The sequence below is a fragment of the Aotus nancymaae genome, unplaced genomic scaffold (genome assembly GCF_030222135.1).
Source record: "Aotus nancymaae isolate 86718 unplaced genomic scaffold, 86718_ANA_hifiasm-v0.15.2.pri h1tg000030l, whole genome shotgun sequence".
NCBI lineage: Eukaryota > Metazoa > Chordata > Mammalia > Primates > Aotidae > Aotus > Aotus nancymaae.
Genome location: NW_026988443.1, coordinates 12,117,123 through 12,135,409, shown reverse-complemented (window position 1 = coordinate 12,135,409; position 18,287 = coordinate 12,117,123). Strand labels below are relative to the sequence as shown.

Here is an 18,287-nt window from a genome sequence, read left to right as displayed (position 1 = left end):
CTCGGTAATCTGAGTTTTCCTCCTGTCCCTCCAATGCTCTTTTCAAGGCTGCCTCACCACTGACCCTTCTTCATTCTGCCTCCTAAATATAGCCCTTCCCAAGGTCTAGCCCTGTTCTTTTTTTGTTCTTTCTCTCTTGATCTCACCCAAGCCATGATTTCCATGTCCCTGACCATGAGCATGACTCCCAAATCTATTTACGGTCACTGCTCTTAAAGAGCTGCAGGCTAACGGGAGCACCCTGAGCTCTTCCCAGCCTCCAGGACCGCAGTTCTGACCACCTGGGCATTCTCACACTTAAAGTACCAGACCCAAATCAATTTGCTTTCTCTTTCCCTTCAGGATTAAGCCTGTTACTCCGCCCTTCATATTACATGACTGCTACTTCTCCTCCTCTTCCTCCTTCTTCCTTTTTTTTTTTTTTTTTTTTTTAGATAGAGTCTTGCTCTGTCACCCAGGCTGGAGTGCAGTGGCACAATCACAGCACTGCAGCCTCGACCTCCCAGCTCAAGCGATCCTCCCACCTCAGCCTCTGGAGTAGCTGGAGCCACAGGTGTATACCACCACAGCCAGCTAATTTTTTTTTTTTTTTTTTTTTTGTAGAGATAGAGTTTCACCATGTTTCTCTGGCTGGTCTCAAACTCGTAGGCTCAGGTGACCCCCCCCCCCGCCTCAGCCTCCCAAAGTGTTGGGATTACAGGCATAAGACACCGCGCCTGGCCCAGTGTTATTTTCCTATGCACACTTCCCTCACACTCCAGGAAAACTGGCTTGTTTCTTGTTCTCCAAACATGCCCAGGGCAGTCCTCATTCTTTCTTTTACTGCCGCTGCCTGGAAAGCCTTCTTCCCACCCCAGCTCTCATTTCTGCCTTTCTACTGAATCCCACCAATCTCTGGAACCGATTTTGTACACCATGTTTCCTATAAAGACTTTCCTAATCCCCTCGACCTTATGTGTTTGCTCCCTCTTTTGCAAACGTAGACTGTGTTATTCGTAACTTTTATGAGTTTGAATAAAAACACTTGTCCTTTCTTGCCACTGTCTTTCATGTATCAGACATTCTGCTCTCTGGCCTCCCAGCCAGGTGGTTCTTCTCGGAGTATTTATAGAAACTGTATGTGCGATGGCTCCCTTTTAGGAAGTGGGTGTTTTTTTTTTTTTGTATTTTTGCTTTCAGTCATGGGATGAAACCTCACTTCAAGTGGGGAATTACCAGTGAAGCCGGTAGCTGGGCTTTCCTGGGCCCCACTTCTGTGAACAGTCTTGGAGTTGGCAGCGTCTTTTCCCTGACATCCTGAGCTCCCTACACAGCTATGAACCAAACCTGGCTGCTTTGCATGTGCCTGGAGGCCTCCCAGTCAGGTGGTTCTTCTAGAGCATTCCAGCTGGTCTCATCCCTGTGAACCCTCCTCCCTCTCACCACTCTAGACAGTCCAGGCAGGGGTCTAGCAGGGAATTCGGTCCACGCTGGGACTCTCCATGTGTTAAGGAGGCCCACAGCTTTCTGCCTGGGTAAGCAGAGCCCAGAGAGCCCGCTGGGTGAAAAATAGGTGGTACTGTACTTACTTCAAAGCCATAGCAAGTCTGCGCAGGCGCTGAGGGAGGATGCTAAATCTGGAGGCTGAAATGCTGAGGGGAAAACTGGGCTAACTGGACTAACCGGGCAGTGGATCCCAGGGAAGAGACAGGAGGAGCCCCTGCTGGGGCTGCCGCTGGAGCTGAGGCTGGCCCTGGGCCCTGATGGTTCCCTCCTCTGCTGGCACAGAGGAAGGGAAGGCTTCATGGATAGTACTTCCTACCGCACAAACTCCTCAATGGGAAGTACTCTGTCATCCAAAGGCAGAGAGAGAGATGCAGCATGACACTATATCTGTAACCCTAACAGGCCAAATAGTGACCTAGAGAAATTCAAAATCGCTGGATCCAGAGGGTCACACCACAGGGCAGTAGGAAGTGGTGGGCTGGGAAGGGTAGTGGGTTGGGGTGAGCAAGGAATGTGTACCCCTTCCCCTTAACCCCCACCTCCTGATGTAGTCACAGTTGTTGTCACCTACTCCTGGGCCAAACCAGTCACTGTTGGGTCAGCTGGCTGGTGACACCTGTTCTGATCCAATTTTTTCATTTGATAGACTGGAGGCCTCCCAGAGAGGTGAAGGGGTATATCTGAGGTCACAGAGCCAGTTTTGGGGAGACTCTGAAACTCAAATCCCAGTCTCCTGGTGGCCTTGCCATGGCTCCTTCCACTCAACCTGTTACCGCTCTGTGTGAGGCAAGATGGGAAATGCTGGGAGACTCTGATAAAGGCTGACAAAAATGGTTCCCCATGAGTCTGCAAATACGTGGAAGAGAATCAAAGGGAAAATAAATGACTCCTATAAATATTTATGTTGAAACCTGGCTCTACGACCCGCAGAACCAGTAGAGGCTCCGAGAAAAGTTCAGTCCAGGGTTGGAAAAACGATAGTTAATTTTTATCAAAACACTCAGCAGAGTTGAAAAACAGTGTGTTCCAAAACAAATACATTCTGTTGATTGAGTGACCGTAGTTTTTATTCATTCCATTGTGTATGGCCTCACTGGTAAAGCTTTTTTGTTATTACAAAGCTATTATTATTGTTAAAAATATACTATTTCTAACATTGTGAAATTTTTGTTTTTATTTTTTTTTAAGACACCCAAAGCCAAAATATTCTCTCTTTTGTTTTTTTGGACCAAGGGCTCCTTGAGGTTTGAAGAATCAGAAAATTGTTTTCCATGTGGCTCTAGAAAGGCCAGTATTCCCTGATGGAGGCTTCCCCTGATCTGGAGTTGGGGATTATCCCAGGGTCCGGCTCAATGGTTTGGAGGCAGGACCATGCTCCAGGTCCCTTGGGAGCAGGAGAGCTGTTCCCAGTGAGCTCAGCCAGTTCCCAGTCCCTCACAGCAAGCCCTGCGACAGTCAAAGGACAGTGGGAAGTCCAAGCCTTCTGGACTTTGCAGCGGGGTGAACTGAGAAATGCTAACGTCCTTTGGGATCTAACTCCAAAAAGGAGACTTCAGCTATCCTTCGAAATTCTAGAAGTCCTTAGTCTCCTTCTGAAGTCTAAAGTGTAGGCACATGCAGTGAATGTGGCTCATGGAGGAGGGTGACGAAACCTAAAGCTGTCTGTTCCTTCAGCCACCCCAGCGCCATACAGGAAGCAAGCACAGGCAGTCGTACCACCAAACGACTCACCTTTACGCTGCTTGATTATGTTTAGAGCTGCAAGTACCCTCTCACTTGGCCTCACCCACTGGCATTTGATGGCAGTGCTCTTGCACCCTAGCTTTGGGGGATCAAACCCTGGGGATGTTCAACGTGTAGTGGCCTGAATGTCTTCCCCGAGCCAGGTGTAGGTCCTTTCTCCGTCTCCCTTGTCCCAGCTTCTGTCCCACCTCCAACCCCACTCTTAACAGCCCCTCCCTGCCAGTGCCCTCTGCCACCTGCTCTTTCCATCTCTTGCAGGTGGCTCCTCCTCCCCTCTCCTTCACCCAACCTGGGGCTGGGCTTGGACCTGCTCCTGCCTTTCTGATCCTTACCAACCTCGCCATGTCTACACCCCTCTCCATGTCCCCATTCCTGATATCCCTGTCCTCCGTGGTTAACCGTGCCTGAAATCTTACCCCTTGCCACTAGACTTCTTCAACCTTTCTCCTTCTTTAAAACTCTTTTTTGACTCTCCTGTCATCAGTATCCCTCTTCACGTGTTGTGTCAATTTGCTTTTCTTCCCCGTGAGATGAGCTGGGAAAATAGCAATGACACCCAGCTGTGGCTGGGTGAGCCTTTCCTCCGCTCAGCTGGACTCCCTGTGTGTGAACAAATGCAGGGCACGACAGAAGGGTGGCCGTGGTTTTCAAATGTCCCCACCCAGGAGTGGATCCCAAAGTCATTTTAGTGGATTGCAACCAACAGTGAAAACTGAATAGAACAGAACGCACTGCAGGGCATCCCCCATGGGAAGGGCAGGTATTGTTTTGTGACATTTTTGTCTCTGTTGTTTCCATGTGTATGTGTTGCAAGTCTCGGTGTGAAATATATTTCTTACTGTGGGTTGCAACCAAAAAAGTTTGCAAAGTCCCTAGTCTAAAGAACCAGTGAAGACATCAAAGACCCGTTATTGAAAGTTATGGGAGTGAGAAGTAGTTCAAGAAATTTGCTTAGGCTGGGTGTGGTGGCTTGCACTTTGGGAGGCCAAGGCGGGTGGATCATCTGAGGTTAGGAGTTTGAGACCAGCCTGGCCAATATGGTGAAACCTCATCTCTACTAAAAATACAAAAATTAGCTGGGAATGGTGGTGGACACCTGTAATCCCAGCTACTCAGGGAGGCTGAGGCAGGAGAAACACTTGAACCTGGGAGACAGAGGTTGCAGTGAGCCAAGATTGTGCCATTGCATTCCAGCCTGGGCAACAAGAGAAAAAAACTCAGTCTCAAAAAAAAAAAAAGAAAGAAAAGACAAAAGAAAAGAAAAGAAATTTGCCTTGCTGTGGAGGCTCAGAGAGAGCCTTGCATTCCTCCTTAGAGCACCTGTAGGTCCTACAGGTGAGGCTCCCATTCTCCCATTGGAGGAAGGAGGCATGGTTTAGGAACTTTCACCCAGGAAGTTCTGCAGAAACTGTCAAGATTCACACCCAGCATTGGGACTCCTGTTTGCATACAAATCAAAGACTGAACTCTTAATTAATGGTCATCAAGATCAAAAGAAACCCTTTAAAAGGAATAGGATCCTTTACAGAGTTTTCCTTGCAGCTCCATCTGCTGTTTCTCCAGCCCATAAAAACAAAACCCAGAGAATGTGTCCGGTGGAAGCAGAGTCCAGCCAGATTTGGAAATCTCCCATCTTTTTTGGTAAGATCATCAGATGCTGCCACTTAAAGTGCAACAGAACATGAGTCTCATCCCCGTGGAATGCAGCCAGTCAAGTTCCAACTCATCCCACGCACCCCCGGTAGCGGACAGGGATGGCCAAGCCTGGAGTTACTGGCAGTAAAAGGTGAGCACGTTTTCCTGGTTTCCTCGGATCAGGATGACTGGAGGTCTGAGGTCCTGGGACAGGGTGTCCAGCCAGGCCATGTACAGCGAGCTTGGGCACTTCCCCTTCCTCCCTATGGGCAGAGTGCTGCAAGGCAGGAAAAAGTGGCACAAGAGCGATTACCATGGGGCCTCTCCACACACCCGGCTCCCGGCTTGTTTTCAGAACAGCGAGTCTGTTTACTGTCCCTCAGAGCTCCTTCCACCCACCCTAGGAATGACCTCCCTGCTTTCCGCACAAACATGACCCAGAATGGACCTTCCTCCATGAAGTGTTCCAAACAAAGCTGTGGCCCACAGGCCCCATGGGATGCGGTCCTTGCCAAGCCCACGAACTCACCCTCGCCTTGCTCACCCCCGATGCCCTGTAGCTTTCTTTCCATTCCCAAAAAAATGCCATGCTCACTCCTGCCTCCAAACTTTGCACTTGACACTCTTTCCACCAGGAAGGGAACAGCCCAGCCCTGTACCTGGTGACTTCCTTTGAGTCAGGTGAGTGCACCCGCCTCCTTTCCTGGCCACTCCTCCCGGGCAGGCTGCCCATGCCTCTTCCTCATGTCACCCACTTTACTGCCTTCAGAGCTCTTCACAGTCCCAACACATCTTCACATGATTTATGTGTTTGTCTCCCCACATTAGAATGTTCACTCACAAGCAGGCCGGGTCTGTCTTGTTCACCCCTCTTACCCAGTGCCTAGAACACAGTCTGATACAGTCGGGCTCAGTCTATATTTGTTAAGTGGGCGACCCCTCCCCATCAGGCCACCCTCTTCATGCCAGGCTTGCCTCTCCAGCCCTGTGCCCGCCTGTGGCCACAGCAATGTGCTATGTTTCTGTTCATTCATTATCCAGCTCAGCATGCTCGTCCTGCCTCCCATCCTGTGCAAGAGGCCCTGGGAGCAGGACTCCACCGCTGCCTGTGGGGAGGCCCCTTGTCTTAACTGTGCAATGCTGCGCGAATAACGAGATGCCCTGGGAATGCTGTTCAGCCCTGTCTTCCAACTATTTGAGGAAGTGACTTTTCTACTATCTGGAGAATTCCAAAAATGCACTGGGATGGCTGCAGCTGCCCAGCTCTGGGCTCCAGCAGGGGCAGCGTCTTACAGGTCCAGCTGGTCCCAAGTGAAGTTGGGGCACCAGCACCTTACGTGGGACTCACTTGTATGTGTTTCCCCCAAGTACATCCCCCTGGGGAATGCGCAGGGCCCGCAGCACCGCGCTCCTTCACAATTGAGGGAACCGGGGCAGGAGGAGGATGCTGGAGCACTGGGGTCAGAGCCAGGCTCTGGCGTCTGAGTCATGGATTTGCCACTTCCTCAGCCATGTGACCTTTGCAGAATTTCTCTTCCCTAAACCTCCCTCACAGGATGTTTGTGATGCTAAAGCCGGCAAAGCACACGCAGGCACAGCATAATGCCTGGCACATAGTGAGCGCTCTGTAAGGTCAGCAGCTGTCATCATCACTTAATACTGACCAGCGCGAGACGGCCAAGCCAGCGGCAGCAGAGCTGGAACTCGAACCAAGGTCTTGGCATCTTCCCTCCGCAGCGGCCTCTGCTCACAGCAACTCCGCCCTCCTCTAAGAAGGGTAACTGGGAGCCTAAACAGCTTTGTCATACTTGAAGTTCCATCCACAAAGCTTCAGTTGGGACAAGCCCTACCCTCCTTTAAAAAGCAAGGTCCCAGGCCAGGCACAGTGGCTCACACCTATAACCCCAGCACTTTGGGAGGCCAAGGTGGGCAGATCACTTGAGCCCAGGAGTTCAAGACCAGACTGGGCAACATGGTGAGACCCTGTCTCTACAAAAAATACAAAAATTATCTGGGTGTGATGGCACATGCCTGTGGTCCTGGCTACTCAGGAGGCTGAGGTGGGAGGATCGCTTGAGCTGGGGAGGTTGAGGCTGCAGTGAGCCGATTTCGTCACTGCACTCCAGCCTGGGCAACAGAGTGAGACTTTGTCTCAAAACAAACAAAAAATAAGGTCTCAAAACTTAGGGAAGGTGGGTGGGACCAAGGGCATTTCATTAAGCTACAGTCATCTGAGTTCAAATATTTAGTGACTTTCCAGGGGAAAGGGACATAGGAGTACTGAAACCAAACTCTCCGGACTGAGCAGTTACACGAGAGGCAGACAATACCATCCAGGAAACAGAATGTGATTTCAGGGACTGAATTCAGAAACTTCAAAGGCCACAGGAGATTGGTGCCTGCATCATAGGGACGGGGAACACCCATCGCCCCTGCGGTGGACTTTTAAGCTTCAGCATGGATTTCCCTCCCGCAGCAGAGCTTGTCCACCTGTCCAAGAGACAGCTCTCTTTAAAATCACCCCTGCCCCCACACCAATCAATGACAAGCTCTATTCCTGCTCACAGGATGTACACGCCTTGAGCTACTAATCTTCAGAAATAAAGCTGTTCCAGAACAAAAGAACATTTTTTTTCAGAATTGCATCTCTTAGCCACAAAGAAAGGCAGCCTTAGATCTAACCTAGATGTGAAACGACAGCCCTGCATCAGAACCACCGTCATGGGCTCCAGAAGCAGTTCCTACTTCTTGTCTGCAAGATCCTGGCCAAGTTGCTTCACTTCTCTGAAGCTGTTTCCTCATCTCTAAGGTGGGGGCTCACAGAGTTGTGAGCCAGGCACGGTGGCTCATGCCTGTAATCCCAGCACTTTGGGAGGCCAAGGTAGGTGGATTGCTTGAACTCAGGAGTTGGGACCAGCCTGGGCCAATACAATGAAACACTGTCTCCATAAAAAATACACAAAACTAGGCAGGCCTGGTGGCACATGCATGTAGTCCCAGCTACTCAGGAGGCTGAGGTAGGAGGATTGCTTGAGTCCCGGGAGGTGGCATTGCAGTGAGCTGAGATTGCACCACTGCTCTCCAGCCTGGGTGACAGAGTAAGACCCCGCCTCAATAAACAAAGAAAATTATAGGACCAAGAGGTCTGAGTCACAGGTTACAAAGAGAAAACAAAAAAACAAAGAGGTTGCAGTGAGCTGAGATCACGCCACTGCACCCCAGCCTGGGTGACGGAGGGAGACACTGTCTTAAAATTAGGGTCTTGAAAATTCATAAGGCCTGATACTTTGCGTATCCTAGAGGCTCAAGCTATAAAATGCAAGTTGAATATTACTATTTTGATTATTGCTGTTTGGCTTTGAGGTGGAAGTGTTTGTAGAAAAAAAAGAGGTGTCTGGACCCCAGAGGAATATGTTGCTAGGCTAGGCAAAGGTTGCTGGGCTATTTATGAGGCTGGTTTATCAGCTGTGCTGGGGTAGCTGCACTCAAACCTGGGGCCACTGATAACCCGCTGATGAGTGACCAGCAATCAACCAAGTGCTGCCTCCACCGGCCCTAGAAAATGCTCCAAGCACATTCCCCCAAATGCTAGACAATGTGATTTAATCATTTCACAGAGGCTTGGGAGATTTTTTTTCCTTTCCTCGGAATTTCTGGGCTCCACCCCAGAGCCTGGTCTGGAAGGCATTGAGGACCTTGTGTTTCTATAGTCCCCTGGTGGTTCTGATGAAGCTGACCCTCTGGCTGAGCTTGTAGAAACACTAGGCATGGCTCCAGGTTGGAGATTAGTGCTGGACAGATGCAGCTGCTCTGTCCTCCTGGTGGATCCGGCCCAATAGCTGGGGCCTCTTTGGACAACAGCTGTAGCTACTGGCATGGGGTGGAACGCCCTGGGTAGGGGTCTTCTCCTGAGGTCACTGGATTTATAATTACTTGTATTGGTGAATCCCACAAAGGCTGGTGGGTGGGGGATTGATTTTCCCTATGAAGCTGGGGTATAGTGATGGGGATGGGGGTTGGGAAGGGAGAGATTCCAATAGGTGGTCACCTCCCCAGATGAAATTCTTCATCTTATGGCTTAAGAGACTGATTTTTTTAAATATATAGATAGGGTCTCACTATGTTGCTCAGGCTGGTCTCCAACTCCTGTGCTCAAGCAATCCTTTGGCCTCAGCCTCCCAAAGTGTTGAGATTACTGGCATGAGCCACTAAGCCCTGCTGAGACTGACTCATTTTAATGACAAATAAACAAAATCACAGCATGTTAGCATGAAAGAGAATCTTGGAAATACTTCTGTTTAACTCTTTATAATTAGGGAAACTGAGGCTAGAGAGACATGGGGTCTTACCCAAGGCCACACAGTGGGCTAATAGCATAGAGAAAATGCACACACGCTTCTCTGAACAGAGGCAGCACTCGTTAAGCCGTGGTCTGGCACAGCCATGCACACCCAGCAGGCACCATACCCAAGGAAGAGTCTGGGGAGGTGTCCCAGGACGAAGCCATTTCCACTGTCTCTCACTCGGACCCAGCCCTCACCCTGGACCAACCTTGCCCTAGGAACATTCTCTGCTAGGTGTTGGCGAGAGTTTTGGAGATAAACCCAGCCCCTTTCCTTAACACTGTTCTCCAAGGAAACACTGAGCACTTTCGTTGTACAAAAACATCATGTCCCTAAAGCCCCAGGAACCAGGGGCCTTCTGCTTGGTAGGGTCTTTTGCTTTGTCTAATGCTCTGCTGCCACCATCTTGACATTCTTTTTTTTTTCTCTAATGCCTTAAGTCAAACGAGAAAGTGTTGCAAGTGACAGTTCAACCCAGTTGACTACACTATAAATTATATCACTCACTATGTGTGGCCAGGCACAGTGGCTCACACCAATAATCCTAGCACTTTGGGAGGCCGAGGCGGGTGGATCACCTGAAGTCAGCAGTTCGAGACCAGCCTGGCCAACATGGTGAAACCCCAACTCTACTAAAAATAGAAAAAATTAGCCAGGCAAGGTGGCACTACTTGGGAAGCTGAGGCAGGAGGATCACTTGAACCTAGGAGGTAGAGGTTGCAGTGCGCAGAGACTGCACCACTGCACTCCGGCCTGGGCAACAGAGTGAGACTTTGTCTCAAAAAACGATAAAGTTATATCACTATCTGAGAAATAAATACAATCTTCCTCCTCCTCTTCCTCCTCCTCCTCCTCCTCCTTCTCCTCCTCCTTCTTCTTTCTTCTTCTTATTCTTCTTTTGTAAAAAAGCATACACCAGCACTGGGGGCATTGGGGTGTGAGGAATGCTGAGTCCCAGGGGCAGACTGACAATGGTCTGTTTCTGGTCTGTTGTTAGACTCATCTGCTGAGAAGGGGTTGCACACTGCATAGGGTATTAGGAATCATGAAGATTTCTACATATTCTACCTTCTACTGGCACATAGGAAGTGATTGGGAAGAACAGAAACTTTGCAAGTCAGAACCATTTGCTACCGTCTGAATATTCATGTCCCCGGAAATTCACACGTTGAAATCCATATCCCTAGGGTGGCGGTTTTAGGAGGTGGGGCCTTTAGGAGATGATGAGGTCATGAGGGTGGAGCCCTATGACCTATGAATGGGATTGGTGCTCTTATAAAAGAGGCTCCTTCTGCCAAGTGAGAACACAGCAAGAAGGCCCATCTGTGAGTCAGGAAAGGAGCCTGCCCCCAACTCTGAATTTACCATGCTTTGATCTAGGGACTTCCCAGCCTCTAGGACTGTGAGAAATAAATTTCTGTTGCTGACAAGCCCAGTCTATGGTACTTTGCTATAGCAGCCCAAATGTTCTAAGACATGATTCCTGAACACTGCTTGAGTGTATGGAATTACTGGTTTAATATTATCCAAGCATGTTTCTAGCTCTGTCACCCAGGCTGGAGTGCAGTGGCATGATCTCAGCTCACTGCAACCTCTGCCTCCCTGGTTCAAGCAATTCTCCTGTCTCAGCCTCCCAAGTAGCTGAGATTACAAGTGTGCACCACCACGCCTGGCTAATTTTTTTGTATTTTTAGTAGAGACACAGTTTCACCGTGTTGGCCAGGCCAGTCTCAAACTCCTGACCTCAAGTGATCCACCCACCTCGGCCTCCCAAACTGCTGGGGTTACAGGTGCCAGCCATGGCTCCCGACCCATGGTTATGTTTCTAATCGCCTGAACCACTCTCCTGGTGACCAAATTCCACTAACTGGTAGAAGCAAACATTTAACCTCTACCCTGTCAAAGAAGAGTAACTGGTATTGGTGCCTTCTGAAGCCTCCTGGGCATCTTTTTTTCACATGAGAGTTTTTAGTTTATTAATCTTCTTGTAAAATATCCACATGGCCGCAGATAACATCATCGCCGCCCCTTTACTCCAGCAGCAACAGTGGCCTTTACGGTCCCCTAACTTCCTTCATTCTGTTCTTGTGTTCCTTTCGTTGCTTTCTTGAGGTCTTTTTCTTCTCATACGGGCCACGTCTTGCAAGTCTATGTTTGGATTCATTTTTCTTTGCCTGATCCAAGGAATCAAATCATGCCAAACTGGTTGTCTTGCCGCCACCAAAATTAGTTCTAAATCCAAATGCAAAGGTGATCTCCAGTGTGGGCTTGTACATTTTGGCTGGTTTGTCCTAAATTTCTATCTTAGGTGCATTGCCTTCCCAGGGTGAAGGACATCGATGGCCATTTCTTTCCTCTGAAGTAGTCAGTTGGTCACGACCTTCCTGGTCTGGATAGTTACTGAGTCATTCATGATGGCGGTCAATCTTCAGGCAGCCAGAGAGGAAAAACCCTCATGGGCATCTTAAAATGAACTGGAGGTGCAGAAACCTCCAGGTCAGGTCTCCAAACTGTTTCCTTAGCTTCTAGCCTTTGGTGAGACCTAGGAGGATGCATATCCTCAGGCTTTAGCTACTTATCTGCTAGAAGCCATTGACCTTGTTTTTTTTTTTTGTTTTTTTTTTGAGACGGAGTCTCACTCTGTCGCCTAGGCTGCAGTGCAGTGGCACGATCTTGGCTCTGCAACCTCTGCCTCCTGGGTTCAAGCGATTCTCCTGCCTCAGCCTCCTGAGTAGCTGGGATTACAGGTGACTGCCACCACACCTGGCTAATTTTTGTACTTTTAGTAGAGACAGGGTTTCACCATGTTGGTCAGGCTGGTCTTGAACTCCTGACCTCATGATCCACCTGCCTCAGACTCCCAAAGTGCTGAGATTACAGACGTGAGCCACTGCGCCCGATCAGCCATTGGCCATTTTCAGTTTGAACCCATTTGCCATTTTGATTTTCTCAAAGAGGCACTTACACTACCTAAAAGAAACATTGCTGGTGCTCTCCTGAAAGAGAGTACTGCAGACACAGCAGTAAGGGATGTATGCAACTTATACAGCACTCAAGCAACAGAGGTAGTGGAAAAATAAGTTTGAGTTGCTTTTATCACCCTCAATGGACGACTTGTTCTGAGGTCTCTTCTCATGAATCCAACATCCTTAGATCCTGGCATCCGCAGTCCATGTCAGATGTGACAAGTCTGGGAACGGGCTGTATCACCAGAGCTGAAGGAGCCCTCCTATCTGAGCTCATCTTTCTAGAACAGTGTGCGGTGCTAGGTTTGGGGACCTTCTTGCCAGAGCTTCTTGCAAGTTTGATGAGGCATTTGTGGTTGCTCTCCAAGGCAGGGCGCATTTTGCAGATTTATGGAAACATTCAAACATGTGAATGTTGAAAAATGATACTCTGAAGTTTCATACCCAGATCATCTTTCTACATCAGTGATAGACCTATGATCAGTTCTGTTGAACCCCTGCCCTCTCCTCCTTTCCACCACCATGAGATTTTTATTAAAACAAATTCCATACAGACTATGTGAGAATGTAAGGGAGATTACTTTGAAAGAGAAGACCTTGACCTTCTTAATATTTTCTGAGCAAGGAGCCGCACATTTTTGTTTTGTTCTAGGCCTTGCAAATTGTGCAGTTGGTCCTGGCTTCATGTTATGAACAAGCAGGTCCCATGGACGTTGTGGCTGTCCTGCAGAACCTGGCATCTGCAGTCCAGGTCAGATGGTGATAGGTCTGGGAGTGAGTTCCATCACCCATCACCAGAGCTGAGGGATCCCTTCTGTCTGATTCCCAGGCTGTTGGCCCCAGGAAATGTACAAGAGGCCAGTTACTTGCCTTGGCAAAGACCCCTTGTCCCCTGAGCTGAAGGCTTGGCTGATCATGATCAGCCAAGAACATGTTCTTCTTACAGGCTTCAGAGAGAGCAGAGCCACCCTGAGACCCTCACTGCATAACTGTCACCTTCCATCCCACCTTCTGCTTGCTCAGCCCTGGCTGACACACCCCCAGGGGTGGCTCAGAACTGGACATGGGTCCTGTAGGAACAGCCAGGGCCGAGGCAGGCCTCCATTACTGTTGCTCAGGCTTGGAACCAACATTAGTTGGGAATGGCTGATAACCAAAGAGGGCCGAGTGATTCCTAAACAACCAGGAATCGACGTCCTTCTGGAAACAGCTGGGTTCCCTTTTTGCCAAGTGGAATTTGGTAGGAAAAGGCAGCCACCAGGATAAAGCAATGACAAGGGGCGGTCAATGGTGTCTGGGACACATGAGGCCCTCAGCTTCTGCCAGCTGGAGTTCAGGTATGGGGCAGACTCAGGCCCAGCCACGTGCTGAGAATCACCAGGGCTATGTTTATGGGAGTTTTGGCTCTTCTGCTTCCCAAGGAAAGGCTCCAGTCCTCTGTGGTGCCCCCACTGAGCCCCTTCCCAGAGCTGAGACACCTGACCTCACACAGGCTGGTCCTCCACCAGCCAGGAACTACTTACATGACGATGAGAGCAGCATCTCGGGAGTAATCCAGCAGAATCTCATTCAGCCTCACCTGCCGAAGGGACTGGGCAGAAGAAAGCCAAGTGGTCACTTCCCATATCCTCGAGAGCACTTGACCCCTCACCACATCCACGGCCTCATTAACATTTTCAACTGGATTCATAAATTACTCCCCTAAATTCTTATTGACTCTCCTGCCTCCAGGTAGAAGGGGACCCTTGGAGTAATGGAGCACCAAGCTCACCTCCTCCAAGAAGCCTTCCATGGTTTTTCCTTGTCTGACTTTATGACCATAACCACTGGAGTAGAAGGAAGAGAGAACACCTTACTAGGTTCAGACCTCAGCTCTCATATTTCATAGCAGAGAGAACTTGAGCAAGTCATGTTGCCTCCCTGACCTTCACTATCTTCATCTGTAAAATGGGTATGATGATACCTTCTCCAGGTGAATTTGGAGAGTTTCAAATGAGACAACCTATGCAAAAGCACCCAGCAGAGGGCCTGGTATGCGAAAAATACTCTAGAAAAGACAGGTGAACTCGGAGCATGGACAGGTCACCCCACTTCTTCTGTAACAGAATATTGGAGGGTCTCCTTTGGACACAAGGTTTTATTCATCATTTTCCAAAGACCCAGATGGCTGCATAAGCCCTTTTGGGCAAGGTCTCAGGGCTGACAGATTAGGGAAGTCCCCAAAGCTTGTGTGGGACTGGGTTGGGGGTGGGAGACTCCTTCCAATCCAAGGCCTATCTCAAATCGTTCAGAAATGATTGACACTCAGGAACTGATCTTGGACGGACACCCTATCCTGGAGACCAGGAGACCGAGGGGAAGGGAGTTAACCTGGGTAAGGGATTCTGGACCTTGCACTGTAGTTATCTGGGGTATATGAGTCCTTGTCATGGGAAGTGTCCTGCACATCGCAGGATGTTTGGCACCAATCCCAGGCCTCTCCTCACTGCCTGACAGTAGCAACCCCCACCCCCCAGTAGTGACAAATAAAAATGTCCCCAGAGGTTGCCAAATGTCTCCCAGGGGACAAAATCACTCGTGGTGAAGAATGACTGACACTCCCTGCCCTTCCAGAGCTCACCCCACCTTGACACGACCACAGCTACAGGCACACTCTCTATCTTAGCCCTTAGAGTCCTGAAGTACTGTCGGGAAGGGGCACCATGGCTCTGAGCTGTGTCAGGGGCAGGGTCTAGAGGCTAAGCGAGGAAGGTCAGGCCGCTGTGTCCCACAGGACACAGAACAAATTTTATTTTTTTTGAGATGGAGTCTTGCTCTGTCACCCAGGCTAGAGTGCTCTGGTGTGATCTCGGCTCACTGCAACCTCCCCGTCCTAGGTTCAACCAATTCTCCTGCCTCAGCCTCCTAAGGAGCTGGGATTACAGGTGCTCACCACCATGCCAGGCTAATTTTTTTTTTTTTTTGTATTTTTAGTAGAGACAGGGTTTTACCCTGTTGGTCAGGCTGGTCTTGAACTCCTGACCTCAACTGATCCATCTGCCTCAGCCTCCCAGAGTCCTGGGATTACAGGGGTGAGCCACCACGCCCAGCCTAACAGGACAAACTATACTTTGGCCATCACCATAAGTCTCAGGAATCTCTTCTACCCAGTGTAGAGGAAGGGGGAGGAGAGGGAGGAGGACTCAGGGCAGTCCATGCCCACTGCCGGGCCTCACTCAAGATGGGCAGGAGCATCAGGCTCCCACATAAAGGATAGCACTGAGTTCCACAGTGGGGTAACCCATCAGCCTGAGTGACTGTGGCGTGAAGATAGCTCAGGGGCCGGAGTGGAAGGCAGGCTGGAGGATCGAGGGGAGGGGCTGGGGAGCTCAGGACATGCAGGACGCCTGTCCCTGACCCAATGATGTATCGTGTTTCCCACCCCCACCCACCCCGGCAAGGCCGCCCCTCTCCTGCACCTTGACTCTGTTCTTCGTAATCTCCTCATCTGAGATCTTCCAGGGGCAGTCCCGCCGCATCTCGTTGACAGTGGCCTCGTCCTTGAAGCCATCATTCAGGCGGAAGGGTGCAATCATGTCCTCAAACCTCTTGGTGCTGGGGACGAGAGAGTGGGTGAGGCTGGCTGAGATGATGTGGGGAGTAGAAAAGTTTCGTTTTAAAGTTTCCTTTCTTGTTAAAGAGTAAATTGTAAGTGTGCTAATAACTTTAAGCCCTATGCTATGTAGCTGTTTAACATGCCATGCTTACAGGCACGTAGTACATTCTATGTCCTTATACTTTAACCAAGATATCTGTGCTGGATGTGCTCACAGGCATGTCCCAGCTCTCCATTGCTTCTACCTATTTGGAAAAGTTTTAAGTTATTAGCCAATCAGGTTTTAGTTTAGATTGTGAGGTCTGACTCCGGCCAATGGGGGTCAGACACAGCAGTAAGGACAACCCCAAATGCCTAAGAAATAAATTTGTGTGTTTTCTGGTGTGGTGGTGGGCGCCTGTAATCCCACCTACTTGGGAGGCTGAGGCAGGAGAATCACTTGAACCTGGGAGGTGGATGTTGCAGTGAGCAGAGATCATACCAGAGCACTCCAGTCTGGGTGGCAGACCAAGACTCTGTCTCAAAAATAAATAAATAAATAAATAAAAATCAGATGCTAGATGAGGTCTGTATGTTGCTCCTGCTGTCCCTTCTGCCTGGAAGATCTCCCCCGTCTCTTTTTAATCATCAAGGCCTTTCTTAAGGCTTTGCTTTTCCACCAACAGAGACAGCCGTACTCTCCTTGGCATCCTGGTCTGTCTCTGCAGCATTGCGACTGCCTTGGCTTCCACCAGCCTGCCGCTATGCTTGGAGGACTGGGCTGCGGATTTCTCATCTCTGCCTCTGCAGCACCAAGCACAGCTCCTAACAAATGGTTGGTGCCAATGCATCCATCACTATGACATGGCTCCTTTCTGCTTATCTTGATTTCCTTTCCTGTCCAGGTGGGGGACATCCTTATGGCTGGGAAATGTCAGAGAAAAGTTAGGGCTAGGAGGTCAGGAGGAAACATAATTAGTGAGGAGAGTGTCCTGGAAAACCTCATGCACACTGATTGACAGAATGCAAATCCCGTTTGTAAATGTCTTATTTTAAAAAGACGAAATCACACCATTTGAAAGCAAGCGATCCCTGCTGAACATACCATTGGTCATTGCTACAAATTCACAGAAGTGTTTGCTTAAAAATCTGCGCTCTTTGGTGGCTCACGCCTGTAATCCCAGCCCTTTGGGAGGCAGAGGCAGGTGGATCACGAGGTCAAGAGATCAAGACCATCCTGGTCAACATGGTGAAACCCCATCTCTACTAAAAATACAAAAAATTAGCTGGGCATGGTGGCGCGTGCCTGTAATCCCAGCTACTCAGGAGGCTGAGGCAGGAGAATTGCCTGAACCCAGGAGGCGGAGGAGGTTGCGGTGAGCCGAGATCACGCCATTGCACTCCAGCCTGGGTAACAAGAGTGAAACTCCGTCTCAAAAAAAAAAAAAAAAATCTGCTCTCTTGCCTTCTGATGGAAGGAGGAAGGAAGCTGTTGCCCAGGTCACTCACCTTTTCCCCACTCCCAGCACTGACATGTTAACACAAACATCAGGGGCTGCAGCCGCCTTGCCCAGTGACACCCTCAGCCCCAGGGAGGGGACATGTCCTGGCCACAACCACTGCAGAGTTTGTGCCCTCTGATACATCTAGGAAGGGCTCAGGGGAGAGTCCTTTGCCCTTAGCTTACCAAGGAGAAAGGGGGCAGCCGGCAGAGGGATCTGCAGGCACACAGCTGGCCCTTCTGCCTGGAAGCCCCAACACAGAACTTACTGCTCAGCCCGAGGGTTCTGGTTGATGTCAGGGAGGATGTGGACTTCATGGAATCCCAGTCGGAACTTGCTCAGCAGAGAAATGATCCTGGAGGAAACATGGAGAGGTTTATTATTATTATTATTATTATTATTATTATTATTATTTTGAGACAGAGTCTTGTTCTGTCTCCCAGGCTGGAATGCAGTGGTGCAATCTCAGCTCTTGTGCCCCAGCCTCCCAAGTAGCTGGGATTACAGGTGTGTGCCACCATGCTTGGCTAATTTTTGTATTGTTAGTAGAGACAGGGTTTTGTCATGTTGGTCTCAGGTGATCCTCCTGCCTCAGCCTCCCGAAGTTCTGGGATTATAGATGGGAGCCACAAGGCCCAGCCTGAGAGTTTTAAAATATATTTATTCATTTAACTAATTTTTACTGAGCACCTACTGACTACGTAGCAGTGAGGAAAACAGAAAGCCTGCCCTCATAGAACATGGGAGTAGGGGCAGACAGGAGACGAATACTCATAAAATGGGTTAGATGATGAGAAGTGAAACAGAAAAGTAATTGACAAGACTTTCCCAAGTATCTGGTGGCCATCTCTGTACTAGCGCACCCTAAATTTTCACGTCTATGTATCTGCTGAGGATCTTGTTACCATGCTGATTCTGATTCGGCTGGTCTGGAGTGGGGCCTGGGATTCTGCATGTCTAACACACTCCCACGAGATGCGGTGCTGCTGGTCCACAGACAACACTTTGGGTAGGAAAGTTCTAAGGATTGGAAAGTTGA

The 18,287-nt window shown here is 49.5% G+C and overlaps 1 protein-coding gene across 2 annotated transcripts in view; it reads right to left on the bottom strand.

The window, feature by feature from the left end:
* Positions 1-4,701: 4,701 nt before the first annotated feature.
* SLC12A3 (solute carrier family 12 member 3) overlaps positions 4,702-18,287 on the bottom strand; it is a 47,462-nt gene continuing 33,876 nt past the window's right edge. For both annotated transcript variants that reach the window (XM_012447907.3, XM_012447908.3), the window contains exons 23-26: positions 17,517-17,603; positions 15,631-15,766; positions 13,696-13,763; positions 4,702-5,140 (exon numbers count right to left, since the gene is read on the bottom strand). In XM_012447907.3, the coding sequence (XP_012303330.1) occupies positions 4,999-5,140; positions 13,696-13,763; positions 15,631-15,766; positions 17,517-17,603 (433 nt within the window). In that variant the 3' untranslated portion in view covers positions 4,702-4,998. The remainder of the gene's footprint in view (positions 5,141-13,695; positions 13,764-15,630; positions 15,767-17,516; positions 17,604-18,287) is intronic.